General features: G+C 40.9%; 1 protein-coding gene across 7 annotated transcripts in view; it reads left to right on the plus strand.

Annotated features, from left to right (window-relative positions):
• Positions 1 to 16,582, plus strand: part of Mtmr2 (myotubularin related protein 2) — a 68,750-nt gene that overhangs the window by 5,252 nt on the left and 46,916 nt on the right. For 2 of the 7 annotated variants that reach the window (XM_052752175.1, XM_052752164.1), the window contains exon 2: positions 3,035 to 3,105. The exons of 2 other annotated variants lie outside the window; for them this stretch is intronic. Coding sequence is in view for 2 of the 5 variants with exons in the window: in XM_052752142.1 (XP_052608102.1) it covers positions 9,406 to 9,474 (69 nt within the window). In the remaining 3 variants the exon portion in view is untranslated. Of the gene's footprint in view, positions 1 to 3,034; positions 3,106 to 7,837; positions 7,924 to 9,390; positions 9,475 to 16,582 lie in introns of those variants that run through there. 3 more of the 7 variants (XM_052752153.1, XM_052752142.1, XM_052752186.1) reach the window with 3 other exon arrangements.

A 16,582-nucleotide genomic window follows, 5' to 3' on the forward strand; every position in this document is an offset into this window, starting at 1 on the left:
ATATAAAAAAAAAGAACTTTAAAAATATGCTTTATTGTTTAACACTCCCTCCCCCCATGGAATCTAAAAACTGGTATGTTAGAACTTCCTTTTTTTTTTTTTAAGGTTAGGTTTTGTGTGTGTGCAGCTGTGTTTGTCTGTTTGTCTTTGTGTGCATGTGAGTGCACAACTGTTTTTGTCTGTGCCTATGGATGATGGAGGTTGATTTTGGATGTCTTCCTCTTGTCCTCCATCTTATTTTTGAGACAGGGTTCCCTACTGAACCAGGAGCAGACTGTTTTGCCTCGAGTGGCCGACCACTGAGTCCTTCCACACTCACCATCCACCTTTCTCCACTTCCATGTCCCGCACTAGAGTTACAGTTACAGAAGCATACTTACACGTGGCTTTTTTTGTGAGTATTGAGGATTTGAACTCAGGTCTTCATGCCTGCACAGCATACACCTTACCTACTGAATGGTTGCTTAGGTCCCAGGTTTTATGTTTTTTATTGATATTTATGCTTTGAAATGCTAATGATGGAGTCCAAGGCTTCATGCATGTTAAGCAAGTACTGTACCATTGAGTTACACCTAAAGTTGGGTTTAGATTTAGCAGAGTACAACAGAAAACCTGGACTAATGGTGATTTAATACAACAAATTTTCTTTTCTCCAATAAAAGTCCACAGAGTTAATGCAGTTGTGATGTAGTGGATCTGAGTGCCAAGGATACAGATTCTTCATGTTACTGTATGAGCCAAGATGGCAGTTAGAGCCTGGCATTGCATTTTCAGGTGGAGGACAGTTCCTCTCTTTAAAAGATAAGCTTTGGGGATCACAAGTTGCTTTTAAGCCACTGTCTAGTTGGCTCTTTTATGGTTCTATGGCCATGGCTAGCTGTAAGGCAGTCTAGGATATTAGGTTCTGTAGGCTTTGCTCTAAGGCCTTGTACTAAGGCAAAACTTGGAGGTTTTGACTTAAGGAATAGAAGAGAGAGAGTAGAGGAGAATTCACAGGCACTGGATTCTCCCTGAGACAAATGAACCATTTAAAAGCAAAAAGCATGTTCCTTCCATGCTCATGGAAGCTGGAGATGCCTCTGATTGCAAAGCAGTGGTCACAACAGAAGATGGCATCAAAGCCATTGACAAAACATCTTAACCTAACAATCTAGAGCTCTGAATTCTAAGGGTGGTTTTTGACTCATTAGTCTGCTCCAGCAGCAGTGTTTGGAAAAAGTCAATTGCTGTTATTTTAAATACCAGTGACAGTGCCCAGTGAGGGCTAGAAACCCCCTTACAGTTTTCATACAACTCACAGATTATGAGGGATGTGGTGACCATGAGGGAAATAAGCAGAGCTGTGCTCAATAACAGCGCGAGGTCCTCAGGAAACTAGTCCCCAGGGCTCTGCCTCTCTGAGACACACCCACTGTGGTTATGCTGACCAATGAGCCATTTTCCATGAGTTCAGAACTGCTTGCTGTTCCTCATGCATGGCCTCTGACTGTTGTAGAATATTATTTTCAGGTGTTACTTTTGTTTAACTCTGTGAAGCCATGTTACTTTGCCTGTCTAAAACTCCTGATGGGCTAATAAGGCACTGAACAGCCAATGGTGAGGCAGGAGAAAGGATAGGCGGGACTGGCAGGCAGAGAGAGGATATATAGAAGAAAATAGGAGCACCCTGGGAGTAAAAGTAGAAGTAGCCAGAGGAGGAGGACCCAGGGGCCAGCCACCCAGCTACACAGCCAGACACAGAGTAAGAAGGAAAGAAAAGGTATACAAGAATAGAGAAAGATAAAAGCCCCTGAGGCCAAAGGTGGACAGTCTAATTTAAGAAAAGCTGGCCAAAAAAAAAAAAAAAAAAAAAAAAAAAAAAGCCAAGCTAAGGCCAGACATTTATAATTAAGAGTAAGCCTTCGTGTAAGCTGAGTGGTGAGCCACCCAAAAGAGTAAAAACCTCCAGTGACACCCGGCCCTGCAGAATTCCTGTTCCTGATAGTAGCAAATGAGTGGTTGTTCAAGCAGTTATACGTCTCACAGAGTTTGTGCTTCTGTAAAAAGGACAATAATTGATGGGCCAATGACTATGAGTGTAATTTTCTTTCTTTTTTTGTTTGTTTGTTTGTTTGTTTGTTTTTTGAGACAGGGTTTCTCTGTGTAGTTTTGGAGCCTGTCCTGGATCTTGCTCTATAGACCAGGCTGGCCTTGAACTCAGATCGCCTGGCTCTGCCTCCTGAGTGCTGGGATTAAAGGTGTGTGCCACTGCTGCTTGGCAAGCTGTAATTTTCTTGACCTAAGTAAAGATGTCTGTCTGTAAAAGGTCAAAAATAAAGTTAATAAACCTTATTTTACCAATATTGAAAAACATTCATTGTATCAAAGGGGTAACAAAAATAGAAACATCCAGGGTAAGTTTTGCTTTTCTTGTGATAGTTGTTAGAGTAACAAATTAATAGAGTTAATAAACAACATAATATAAACAATAGCTCTGAATGTTTGTTGTGGGCTTACTGGGTGCTGACTGTGACACTAAGTTACTAATGTGCTTTTCTCACATAAGTCTGTATAAGATAGTATTAAATTTTCCATTCTACAGAAAGAAAACTGAAGATTAGAGCGTATTGACCTTGGAGACCAAGTCTGTTTGACTTCAGGGTCTGTGTGACACAGAAATGATTGTGCCTGAAGACTAGTTGCCTGGGGTTCAGACAGCTTTGCAGTTAGAGGACAGTTCCTGCACAGATTGACACTGGTTGGAGAGGTGCTTTCTTGCCATGTGGCCATGTGGAGAAGTGTAAAGGCACGTTAGTGAATTGAGAATTTTCTTTAGCTTTGAACATTTCTTTTTCATAGAGAAAGCAAGATGTCTGGTGATTGTGTAGTTTTCATTTGCAAGGACAGTTTTATTTTTGAAGATCACATGAACTATGCAAGTGAAGCCTTTTCCTCTCCTTCCCTGCCCCTCAGACTTTGCACAGTCATTTAGAGTACTTAACTCTAGGGCTCATTCAGTGTCTGAACCCCTAAGTTCCTTTGTGTTTGTTTACAGTTAATGTGTTAAGAGCCATTGACATTTGAAGATCATCAGAAGCGAAGATAAAAGATCTCAAAAATTATAATGTAAGTGAATGGGAAACTACAAAAATGGACAGAAAGTAATATTGCCAGTACTATCTTTGGATCCAGTATTATCCCAAATGAAATTTGTGCATATGAGTAATCAGTGACTTCAAACTTTAATCTCACTTCCATGTTCCAGTCCAGAACATCCTGTGATTTCTTCTACCTGGGGAAAGCAGTCATTAAGTTTTAGTCGCCCAGTAATTTTCCATTAGAGTTTGGGGCATGGGGGTGCTTCTGTGTACTTCCTCCTTTTCCTTTAGGACTTTGAAGTTTGCTAGGAGAAGATGATGACTAGGGTACAAATTATATTTATATGGAGACCTTGTTTCTGGCAGCAGATACAAACGTGGTTTATGTCTTAGTCATGAAGAGGAGAGTTAGATGCAAGCCTTCTCCCTCCCTTCCCACTGCTCTTTTCATCTCTTTGTTTCTCTCTGACCTGTTGAGTAGTCACTGTATCTTTTCATTCTATGCTAGATGCTGCATTTTTTTTCCTCCTGAGAAAAGTCTGGACTCAGTGTGGCCATGACTTCTGATCCTCTAGCTTATACCTCCCGAGTGCCAGGACTACAGGAGAGCATCATTGCACTTGATTTATGGGATTCTTTGGATCAAATTCTGGGCTTTTTAAATGCCAGGCAAGCTCTCTACCAATTAGTTTCTGAATTCTTGATAGCTTGGTGCTGTGACAGCTATATATGTACTGTTAGTTCCATCAGGACCACTCAGTGCTTTTCAGATGCTCTGGAGACCTGCACATTCTAGTTCAGGTGGTGCTTGTGAACATTTAGTGTGCAGTTTCTAGCCTGTTCTGAATTAGAGGGAATAGGTCCAAGAGTCTGTACTGAAGTTTGAGAACCATCAGTTCAGATGCTTTTTGGAGTCTCAGTCAGCTCCAAGAGTTTGCAGATGAGGAAAGGACATTGGGAAGTTTATTTATCCAAAAATACAGTTAATTTTGGGAGGCTGGGAAAGGTTAGTGCTTTTTCTTCAAAGTCTTCATGGGTCATGTAGTATTTTTTTATTTGGCTAGACAGCCTCACTGTGCTTCATGTTTATAATCTCACATGTTAGCATCATAACCAGTTCACCATTGTACCTGGAAAAACCTAGAAGCCACAGATACATCATTTTCCTGAAGATCGCACACTGTTTCTCCGTCTTTAGCCAGATGTATGGCTGATTGATTTTGAAATCATTGAGTAATAGTTTTGGTGGAGAAAGAGCACTTTTTTGTATGTCAGACATTCATATTCCTGTCTGGATTGAGTGTTGTGTATTTGTGAAGATCTGACGTCATTTTTTTAGCATCTGTAAGTGGGAGGTGTGGGCTAGCTGTTCTGTGAGCAGCTCTGTTCATTGTTTTTCTCCCCATGGAGAACTCTTTTTTATTTAAAACTCTTAAGGAATGTTTTGAACCATACATTTTAAATTAATTTTATTATTTTACATATTTTGTATTGTGTCTTATAGTTCCTGAATTATACCTTGTATTCATAACTGAAGTTAGCCCAGTTTTTTTTTTTTAAATACCCTGTAATGTTGGAAGTAAGAAAAAGTTAGATTATAAAATGTTACTACTCAATTTCTGAGTGTTTTGAGGTATGTCTTAGTTAAAGGATGCTTTTCAGGTGTTAATAATTTACTTTTGTGGTGTGGGGGACCAAGTTGAGGCTTGCACAGGCTCAAAGTGCTTCTTATAAGTAGTTGTTTATCTCTGCACACTTACTATGCTTGGCTTCACAGATACCCATTCCATTATCTTTGGTTTTGTAACCATAGGCTCAAATTTGCAAATAGATCATCTCCAAAAAGGGACTTAGTCTGGCAATGTAGCTCATTGGTAGAGCAGTGCTTGGTATTCACAGGTTCAGTCCCCAGCATCATGAAGGAAAAAGAAAGAAACAGAGGACTTTATGTAGTGTTAATTCCCTTCTAAAGGAATTTACTTAAGAAATTTCATATATGCTGAAAGATACTTCAGAATGACACTACATTTCTAGGATGACCTGGGAAATGTTTGGAAAACTAGAATATCACAGCTATAATGTAACTGTTACCTACAGAGTTGCCTCATTATTTAATTGTAAGTGTTTGCCATTGATTTAGTTTAAAATCAGAATGAAAAATTATACATTGATCACTTGACAGGTTTCTTATTTCTTGTGCTCAGATTTTATTAAATATTTAAGCATATGTTGTTAAAGTAATCTTTACACAAGTAACCTAAATTTTTCTTTCAATATGTAAGAGTCTGTGATGGTTGATGTTGTCTACTTGACAGGCTCTAGAACCACCTGGGAGATGGGCACCTGACATGCCTGTGGGGGTTATCTTGATTATGTTATTCCGTGTGGGAAGGCCCATCGTCATAGAGGTTGGACCACTCTGTGGGCAAGGGAGCCCTGACTACACAAAACTCGGGAAGTGAACTGTGCTCTAGTGCTTTCATCTCTGCCTCTTGACTCTGGATGTGAGTAACCAGCTTTCTCTCGGCGCTCCTGTTGCTGTGACTTTGCCGCCATGATGGACTACACCCTTGACCTTTGCGCTGGAATAAACTCCTTCTTCCTGAAGTTGTTTGTCGGGTGTTTTTTTCACAGCAATGGAAAAGAAACTGGAGCAGTCTTGGTGATTGGTTCAGGCTATCACCTTCAATACAGAAAATACTCAAGTCAAAAGACTTCTTTCTGCAGATATTCATGAACGAAAACAATTAGCAAATAAATGAATATTCACTCATCTATTCAGTGTAATCACAGTAGCTAATAAAGCATGCAATCAGATGTCAGTTTTATAGTTGCAAAGCTGTTTTGCTTATGTGGTCTGTGATTTCTCAAGAGAGCCCTGATTTGGTATAGATAACAGACTCAAAATTATCCAGTGTCCCTTTAATAAAAGATGGAACTGGAATTTGGATTTTCACATAAGTGCTCTACTGTTTTTACTCCCAATATAAATTATAGAGTAGAAGTGATAAAAGTTCTTGGGGTGTACATTTTGCTGATTAAAGGAAATTTCTTTTTTTTTGGAAAGTTGATGACAGACTCAATCTGTCACATTAAGTCTTAACTACAATTTTATATAGGTCTTCTCTTTCCCTTTATTCATTTAAAACTACTTCAGAAAAATAAAGCAATTCCTCAGTCCTGTCAGAATAGAGGAAAAAATGAAAAAAACAAGCTAGAAGTAATGACTTAATCTGGTATGTAGGGAACCGTGTTCAAAAGTACGGATGCACACCACTGTTGGGTAGGAATCCAGGAATGGTAACTAAGGTGTTAACTTTTCCAGGCTGGGAAGAGGATGGCTATGGTGTATGCTTTTTTCATGCTTTGGCTTAGTGATGGGAAAATAAGCAAACACAACCCAACTCCACTTCATCTTTACCCAAGACTTTGAAGTCTGTGTGGAAGGTTAGCTAATTGGAAGGACAGTGACTTGTGCAGTAATAGTAATGCTTGTCCTGGGAAAGTACCTGCATAGCCTAAGCAGTGAATTCACATTTGCAAGTAGCATGAGAAGATTATACAGTTAGTCATTTATTAAGACACAGATGGGGGCTGGAGAGGTGGCTCAGGTCAGGAGCACTTGTTGCTCTTGCAGAAGACTCAGGTTCAGTTGTCACACCTACAAGGCAGTTCTCAGCCATCCATAACTAGTTCCAGGGGATCCAGCACCCTCTTCTGACCTCTGTAGGCACAAGGCATGCAGACACACATGGTGCACAGATGCATATGCAAGTAACACCAACACACAAGTCAGTGTAAAAAGAGTCTCAGTGTGCATGCTTTCTGTGCTTGCTGAGCTCAGTGTTGCCCAGATCAGAGCTTTACTGACTAGACTGACTACCAGTTCAGACTTCAGGTAACGAGTTATAATCCGAAGAAAAACTCAGTTTAGACTCTTTCTGTCCGCTAACTGATGTGTAAGGGATTTTTCCTGTAGGCTTCTTGTAGTCCACTTAAGTACCAATTTAAGTTGCTCTCACAGGTCAGTGGTTTTTAATAAAATAGATTTGGAGGCGTTATTGTAGGACTGCTGTGGCTGCCTGGGTTGGTGCTGGTGCTCAGCCCCTGCCGCTGGCCTCACTCTGATTACAGTGCTTTGGTGGTTACCAGTACTGTTAAACCATACTGTGGAAAAAACAAGTATAAATTGGTTGTTCAGATTATGTTGGAATTAACAACAGATTATATGCACTGAATTGATATGGAAATAAAATGATACCAATGTAACTGATGACCTGTTCTTACCTGGCATTTTCCAAAGTGCCAACCGGCACCAGCCAAGGCTGTCAGAGCTCATGTCCACTTAGCTCTCTGAATGAAGACTCATTTCTGTCAGGCATTGTGATGCAACATAGTTTCTGACACCTCTTTTGTCCTATAGATTTGTTACATTTTTGTTACATTTAAACACGCAGAGCTGGCATAGCATTTAAAAACTGATTTAAAGTGCACATTACTGTGTTCTCGTGAAGTTGTTTTCTGTTTTGGAGACATGTTCTGACAGTAAGTTTTTTGTGTTACAAAGCACACTGCAGGCCTTTTATTATTTAAGTAAAATTTTCAACAAAATGACTAACAAGCGCAAGCACATACACTGCTTAGGAAGGACACTACAGTCCATTGTTTGAGTGTTGAGAGCAAAATTTGCATTCCTAGAAAAGCTTTCTCCCAATCAGAATACAAAACAAATTCTTTAATATTCGTGGGCGACAGCATTAGTAACAGGAAACACTCTGAACGTACCCCTCATTTCATGGGGTACTCAACACATTTAATTGGCAGTGAGAGAAGCTGTTTAAACAAGGCAAGTGGTTTAAATCTTGCTGTAACAACTGTGGTCAGCTGAGCCTGGGAGTGGAAGGAACATGGCCGATCCTACTCTTGAGACTTGTTTACGAGGAGTGTGAGAAGCAGGTGACGTGAATAACTTTCTGTGCTGTTTGAGTTAAGCATGTGTGATGCTAGTTACATTTCTAGTATCTAATTTTCACTTTACAGGAAGTGTTTTATTGACTTTAGGAATAGTAAGGAGGAATCAGGGGCATGAATGTTGGGATCTGTTAATGCTTGGATTTTATTTTCTATTTATTATTGTTGAGTGCTACCAAGTGACGAATGACAAGGAAGTAGTGATGATTTTAATAACAATCCAGCAAGCCAGTGTGTCAGAGACAGTTCTTTACTGCTCTTTTCATTGCAGAACACTGGTGGTAGACTTGGCTTTGTGATTGAAGCTTGGGTCAGCCTTGTAAAGTGGACTGAGAGTTGTGCAGAGAGCACTTTCCACTAGTTCGATATCAAACACTACTTTTATTTCGTATCAACATTGTATTGTGTGGATAAAGAAAGAGCATAGATTAAGTTGATTGAATTTATTTGTCAGGTGGTGAAACCAAGATTCTTCGATGAAAAGCTCATGTTTCACTGGATTCTGTCTGTATTCTGGGTTTTCTTGTTTCCTTTACATCTTTTATGATCTTCATTCTCACATTGGGCTATGATAAGATAAGATGCTCGTCTGTCAAACCAGCACCTTTGTTAGCCTGCCAGTCTCTAAGACAGCGAACTTACTTTCTACAATACGTGAGACACAACAGCGTATGTTGGTTATGTGGCAAAAAAACAAAACAAAAATAAGGAAAAGCGAAGGAAAAGAGATTTAAGAAGTTCCTGCTCCTCAAATGGAGAGGAAGAAGGAGAGAGGAGGAAGGCAGTTAGCTGACCTTGCAGTTGGAGGTGGAATTCCTCAGACTCCATCTTTCTGGGAAGCTGAGGTGAGGTATAGGGATGTTTGAGGTGGTGTGTGCACCCTGCTGTCTGCAGACATTATTGTTTTCTTTAGCAGCATTAACAAAGAATGCTTGTAAGTATGGTAATGTTGTCTCAGTACTTTCATAGGTACTCAGAGATACCAGCATTCATTTGTTTAGGAGAGACTTTCTTAATTTGCAGGTTGGCATCCTAATCACTTCTGAAATATGTGTAGTTGGGAGACAGGGTCTCCCAAGTCAAAGGAACCCCAGGCGAGTAGAAGGTTCTTTATGTTATGTTTTGATACTATTTTGAAAAGGACAGCGTAATTCCTGTCTGCTGCCTATACCTGGCTTGTGCTACTGTTCACATCAGTACTGCACTTTGTGGTGGTAGAAGTTCTGACAACAAAGGAGAAGGGCACTGGTACCACAGATGAGCAGGTGTGAGCGTGACTGAGTCAGATGACTGGTTCTGGCTGGTTCTTGTGCTGGATGAAGGACTGCCTCTGGCAGAGAGTGGGGGATGGCTGGGGATGGAGACTGAGTGCTCTTGCTGTTCTCTGCCCTCCTTTTCTGTGTATTTACGTTCTGTTCTTTCAGAGGTATGTGGGATGGATGCATGGACTCGTTCTTTTCTGAAGCCAGAAATTAGCATTCAGATAATACCAGCTTTATTCTTATGTAGGAATTAAGAAGAATATAATTTGGGATAGAAAGAGAAGAGAATCTTAGATTGGCTTCCATTTTTTAGAGTAATGCTGAAAATCTAGATAAATGCATTTGTGGTGGGCATTGAGCCCAGGGGTCTTGCTTCTATACCAGGCCAGCACATAACCATTAAGTTACACCTCAGCTGTTTGTGGTCTTCTTATGGGGTAATAGTCAGAATCTAATACAGTAGAGTAAAATTGTAGTGCTGTCGTGAGGTGTATTTCTCATAGGAAAAGATGTCTACATGAATAATGTAAAGTGTAATTGATGTCTTGGACAGTGCTGGCTGTATTCTGACTAGCTTTGCCGTAATGCTTCATTAATTTCTAAGATTTGTGCTGTTTATGCTTCTGTCATGATATAACATGCTTGACTCTCTGAAGAGAGACATTCATGATCTGGGCCATGGGGTGTTGCGATCACTTCTGTTGCAGAGCACAGTTGAGTCTGTGTTGTTTTGAATCCTACTGATATTTACAGTTATCCAGTACCATGGAAGTTGCTAGTTATGGCTTTGAGCTATGTCAGTATATGTTTAGTGTGTGTGTGTGTGTGTGTGTGTGTGTGTGTGTGTGTGTGTGTTGTGTATATTATGTGTATATGTGTGTGTGTTCCCACTGAAAAATGTACAGGAATAGAACATTGTGATTTTAATTCAATTTTAGTTCTTAAATCTCCTTACTGGCTTGGGCAAAAAAGCCAAAAACAAAAAAGGGTATGAAAAACAAATGATGCTGCAGTTCAAGGAGAGCCTTTGTGTGGGAGATGCACATTATAATTAGGAGAGTGGTACTAAAGGACAAGGCTAGCGCTTTTTCAAATGTTTACATTTGTGTGTATGTGCATACACCGGGAGAGGGCAGAGTTGGGGACTATTTTCCCTATCAGGAACTGACAGGAAAACCATGAAACCTAGTTTAGCACAGTGACTTCAGTATTTTAACTGTGGCTCTCAGCTCCTGTCAGTCTTGAGTCTTATCCTCTTTCTGGTGGCACTGTCTGATTATGGGTAACTCTTCTGTTTTCTGTCTTAAGTTTTCTTTATTTTGAGGCAGGACTTCATCCTTTATATATAGGCAGGCTAGAACTTGCTATTTTGCCTCTATTTTCTAAGCTTTTCTAGGCCTGTCCATCCACATCCTGCTAACTCTGGTTCTTGATGTTTGGTTGTGAGCCGAGCCTTTAACAGATGAGCCATCTCTCTAGCCCTAACTCTGTTTCTTCAAGGATCAAATCGTTAGAGTTTCACTCATTTTGACTTTCTGCTTTTATATTTAGCTCCATTGTGGTCAACTAGGGTTTTCTGATGGTTAGGAAGGGTCCTTTTCTCACCTCCGTTAGATAGAACAACAGTTGGCATGGTACTGTTTGTGAGGTAACGTGCTAAGCTGTTTGTTACATGTGTTATTTCATCATTACAAGTATATGAATAGCAAGTGGTAAGTACTCAGTGCCTATTAAGTAATTTATCCAATAAATTTAAATAAAATTACACCTATGAGTAATGCCAGCTATTATCATAGAGCTAGGCCAGTGTTTATCATCTTTCAAGAAAATTATTACCCTCCTAAAGGAATGTTTTTTGGTACATTTCTCTCTGGCCTATTCCCCCTCCCCCATGCTCACATAGTGGATATGATTTTATTTCCTATATTTTGGGATTGAAATAATAAAATTTTCACTGATTGTGTTAGTACATGCTTCTAATGCTAGCACATGAGCAGTGGAGATAGAAGAGTCAGGGATTCAAGACTAGCCTGGGCTACATGAGACTTTATCTCAGAAAACAAAATAACATTTAATAATTTTTGTTGTTTTGTTTGGCCCTATTTCAAAGGGCCATTTTATTCACACCTGTGGGGCCCATATTCTCCCATTGGGAATGCAGGTTTTACACTCTGGGGATCCCATAATGATCAGTATAGATAAGATGTGGAATCCTTAAAGGTTTACACTTAAAAGGATGTGGGAGACAGAAAGTAAACACATAAGACAAAATGTGATGCTGTGAAAAGGAAGGAAGGCAGGAAGGAAGCAGGTGGAGGGTGGGTTGATAACGGTGCATTTTAAGTAAGAGAGCCGTATGTGAGCAAAGGTTCTGAAAGGGCCAAAGGGAAAACCAGGAATGTTTGCAGGAAGAGAGTTATCAGGAGTGGTACCCAAAGGTGCCTGCTGATTAGAGAAGCCTTAAAGATCCTTGGGGCTGAGTGCAGGGAGCCTTAGAGCAAAGAGGAGATGAGATCAGGACAGCCGCAGGTAGTAAAACAATGCATGAGTCGTTTTAAGGACTTGGACTTAATCCTAGCAGTGACATGGACGGCTTAGGAAAGTCGAGGAGAGATGAATGACGGTTGAAGTACAGAGGCAAAGAATCTGTTTCAGGAAATCATTCGGGAGGGAGATGGTACAGTAGCAAAAGAGGTGTGTCACAGTGATTGGAGAACGCATGTGTTTTGAAGGCCAAAGAATTTCTTAAGAAAAAAGTGAAAAATGATTCAAGTTTTTGGTTGGAGGAAGCAGAGGGCTAGTTGCCATTTACTAAGATATGGAAGACTTTGGAGCTGGGGAAAGAAGCATTGAGTTAAGTTTAGGGTCTGTGGAGGTACTTAAGTACTTTGTTGGAACCTGAGAATCTATAGAGAGGTCTGGAGTTGACTTGGAAGTTGGGATTCCCTCATGCAGAGGTGGCAGTGTTGAGAGGCCAGATGAGATTATTAAGGAGGGAATATGCATAATCCCAAGGTAAAAGGCTCAAGGCCGTGGTGGTGGTCAGGCACAGTCCACTTGTGTGAAAGGAGGGACCATTTCAAGAGACAAGAGGAGTGGCTCCCGAATGGGGGAAAGCCGTAAGGGATGGTGTTCTGGAAGGGAAGTTCCATCAGGTCTTCATAGACAAAGAAGCCATCACTGTAATACATGCCGCTAACTGGATTAGGTGATGTCAGGGATATCAGAGCCCTGGACAGGAGCAATTCTGCCCCAATGAAGTGGGGTTGAGAGAGAAATCTTGCTCTGTAACACCAGGTAGAATGGAGGGATTTTAAAAGGCGTGGGCTAGGAAACTAGCTGTGATTCAGGCCGAATTCAGGTTGTGGGACTGAGAAGTTTTCTTTTCTTTGGGTTCATTCACTTATGTGGTTTCAGGCATGGGATAGCAGAGAGCTGGATTTTAAAACTTTGGGGATTAGGACTAGGTGATGCTGGATACAGTTCAATCTAGTTCTCAGAGTCTGAGGCAGGAGGGTTTGAATAGAGGGAAAGCCAGCCTGGGCTGCATATCAAGGCACTGTCTGTCAAAGGGAAGAAGGAAATTGAGAATATTAGAAAGAGTCATGGTGATCCTAGAGCAGCATCTTTGAGAAATGAGAGTTTAGTCATGATCTCAACAGGGAGGGGTAGTGCATGATGTGCACTTAGGCCATGGGATTGAGTGCCTGGGAACCAGGTCCATTCCCTAGGAACAGACGTAGAGAAGAGGTATAGGAAAGTAAAGAAGTCTTTGTGTGTGTGTGTGTGGGGGGGTGGTGGTGGTGGTTGTGAAGCAGTGTCCTTAGGGAGAAAATCTGGCAGTAGGAGGCATAACAGATGAAGAGGCTAACATTTAGGAAGAGCTATAGTGAATACAGAGTTTGTGTGAGAAGCATGAACCTACTATTTCAAGCCCCTGGAGGATGCCCCCCTCCTTCAGTTTCATGCTGTCAGAGCAGAGTGAGCCAGGTAGAAGAGACCAGCTTTTGTGGCAGATGCATGTATAGCTCATCCACTCATTTGTTACTCTGTCTGTAAATGCATTCTGTGGTTCATGCACTGGCTGAATTGTTGACTAACTGGCACATATACCTGGTTAAAAAGAAACATCTAGAACATGATTTGACGTAATTTTCCCTACAGTACAAGATAGTATTATTACATGACATAGGCAGTAGCCAGGCAGCCTCAGAGTGAGGAATAAAACTGGAGAAGTGTGCATGGGGCTAGAGATAGAGAGGTGGAAAATTGCTGATTTTAGAAAACCCATCTGTGTTGAGGGGAAACTGGAGGAGGAGAATCCAGAGAAAGATGAGACAGAGCCAGCAAATCTTAATGGCAACAGAAAAAGCATGGCTAGAAAAGACATGTGCCAGGGAGGCACTGACAGGGTCTTAGGTTGAGGTATTCGTGTTGAGTTCTTACTAAGTAACTAGTGTTGTAAGTCTGTACATACATGCATATACTTCCTCCCTGTAAAGGAGACAAGAGAGGACAGGTTGAAGAGCATGGGAGGAAAAACTGACCTTGTGTCTGAAGGACATTGAATGATCTGAGATGGGAAGGAAGAGTAGGTTTAAATGAAAGGAGCTCACTAGGGTGGGGCAGGAAGTTGAATCCGGCCACCCCTCAGCACCTGTTTTCAGTCTCGTCAGCTTAGTGTTGAGTAATTGATGGGACATCTTTTATTTGTACATCAGTGGATTTTTGTGTTTTATTTGACTACTCTGTAATGTAAGCTATTGCTGTGTTCTTATTTTAAAACTGTTTTGGCTTTTACTAAACTGATTTTCCATCTCTGATTATTATTTTTTTAACCTTTACTTCTAGTCTGTATACCAATAGATATATAGTTCTACTTACTAAATACCAAATCTTTTCTCTTCTCCTTGGATCAAAACAATTGTATGGATTTGATTTAGCCACTACCCAGCTTTACTCTCTCCACGGAGCAATAACTTTCTGCTTGTTTAGTGAACAGATCAACTTGAGTCGTTTTGCAAGAACCTCACCTTCAGTGACATCAACATTTTATATTCTTTCTGCATTCCCCATCTGTTTGACCACTTATTTCTTCTGTATCTCTCATATGTCGTAATATGGACCTTTCTGGTTGTCTATTAAATAACTCTCTGATAATTCTTCCAGAATTTTGCTAGCCTGAACCTTTTTCAGTCACATTTTTTTTTTTTTTTTTTTTTCGAGACAGGGTTTCTCTGTGTAGCTTTGCGCCTTTCCTGGAACTCGCTTTGGAGACCAGGCTGGCCTCGAACTCACAGAGATCCGCCTGGCTCTGCCTCCCGAGTGCTGGGATTAAAGGCGTGCGCCACCACCGCCCGGCTTCAGTCACATTTAATCCATCCTTCTCTGTGCACCTGTAGCATTTCTTTTTAAAGTTACTCTTAGAGCATTGATTCCAATAAGGTCCATAGTTAAATAGGTACCTTGTAGCTAAAGTTTTCCTACCTGGCCCACAGTCAGGACAAATCTCTATCACTTGCCAGTCCCACAGCCGCTCAGACCGGACCAAGTAAACACAGAGACTTATATTGGTTACAAACTGTATGGCCGTGGCAGGCTTCTTGCTAACTGTTCTTACAGCTTAAATTTATCCATTTCCATTAATCTATACCTTGCCACATGGCTCGTGGCTTACCGGCATCTTCACATGCTGCTTGTCATCGTGGCGGCTGGCAGTGTCTCTCTGACTCAACCTTCCACTTCCCAGCTTTATTCTCCTCCTTGTCCTGCCTACACTTCCTGCCTAGCCAATGGCCAATCAGTGTTTTATTTATTGACTAATTAGCAACACATTTGCCATACAGAACATCCCACAGCACCCCCCCCTTTTTTTTCCAAAAGGAAGGTTTTAACCTTAACAAAGTAAAATTACATATAATTTGGGAATTTGGGCGTAGCTTCTCTTACTACTTCCTGCTGGAGGGGGGCGCTGTATCTTATGGGGACACAAAGAAAATTTTAGGATTATGGAATAGTCCATGAGGGTGTATCATCTGAGCCAGTTGCCTTCAAACCATTTTGGATGTTGGATCATCTGGGCCATGGTGTCATCGGAGACCTTTCAGGGGGTCTTGGCTGGTCAAACCTGATGTATCTTAATCTGGAACAAATCCATAGCCTCTGGCTTTCTGTGGGAACAAAAGCAGAGTCTCCTTTCCAAAGTAACATATCCTTACATCCAAATTTTGAAGTCAAGATATCTTTAAAATATGCATATTGGTTTAACTCAGTTTCCTTTACAATCAAATATCTCTCTGCAGTTAAGAATCCCAAAGACAACACAATCCAGATTCTCAGTGTAATATTCATCTTTACGTGGCTTATTTTCTATATTAATTTTACTGTCTCTTTAAAGACTTTATTTTTAAAAACTATTTATTTCTTTATATAACTGTATATATCACCTCTTTTGTCTCTTTCAAGCCTATGTATATTTTGCACATTGTAAACTATTACATCTGAATCTGTCTTATTGTGAATCTATTGCATTAAACTGCAGCAGCTGTGGCTGCTGGCTCCGCCCACCTCAGCTTCCCAACATGGTGATGGTTTACCGCCAGCTCTGGGAACTATCGTGGGTCTATGCTTTTAGCCAAGCAGCGTGTAACCCAGAAACCTCTTTTTTTTTTTTTTTTTTTTTTTTTGTACTAGCAAAGTCTAAATCCACCATGCAGCTTAATGTGCCACTTGCAGAGGCCTCATTCCCGCCACAGGGCGTATGCTAGGAACCCACAAGTAGCTCAAACCGGCAGCTGCCGTTCATTTGAGAGAGATAATTAGGAACTGTTTTTAGCTCAATTTTAGAATCTTTTTTTTTTTTATCAGTTTTTAGGTGGAAACTCTTGCCACCACGTTGGACGCCATTTGTAGCTAAAGTTTTCCTTCCTGGCCCACAGTCAGGACAAATCTCTATCACTTGCCAGTCCCACAGCCGCTCAGACCGGACCAAGTAAACACAGAGACTTATATTGGTTACAAACTGTATGGCCGTGGCAGGCTTCTTGCTAACTGTTCTTACAGCTTAAATTAATCCATTTCCATTAATCTATACCTTGCCACATGGCTCGTGGCTTACCGGCATCTTCACATGCTGTTTCTCATCGTGGCGGCTGGCAGTGTCTCTCTGACTCAACCTTCCACTTCCCAGCTTTATTCTCCTCCTTGTCCCGCCTACACTTCCTGCCTAGCCAATGGCCAATCAGTGTTTTATTTATTGACTAATTAGCAACA

This window comes from Peromyscus californicus, unplaced genomic scaffold (genome assembly GCF_007827085.1).
Source record: "Peromyscus californicus insignis strain IS unplaced genomic scaffold, ASM782708v3 Scaffold_11__1_contigs__length_118956290, whole genome shotgun sequence".
Lineage (NCBI taxonomy): Eukaryota > Metazoa > Chordata > Mammalia > Rodentia > Cricetidae > Peromyscus > Peromyscus californicus.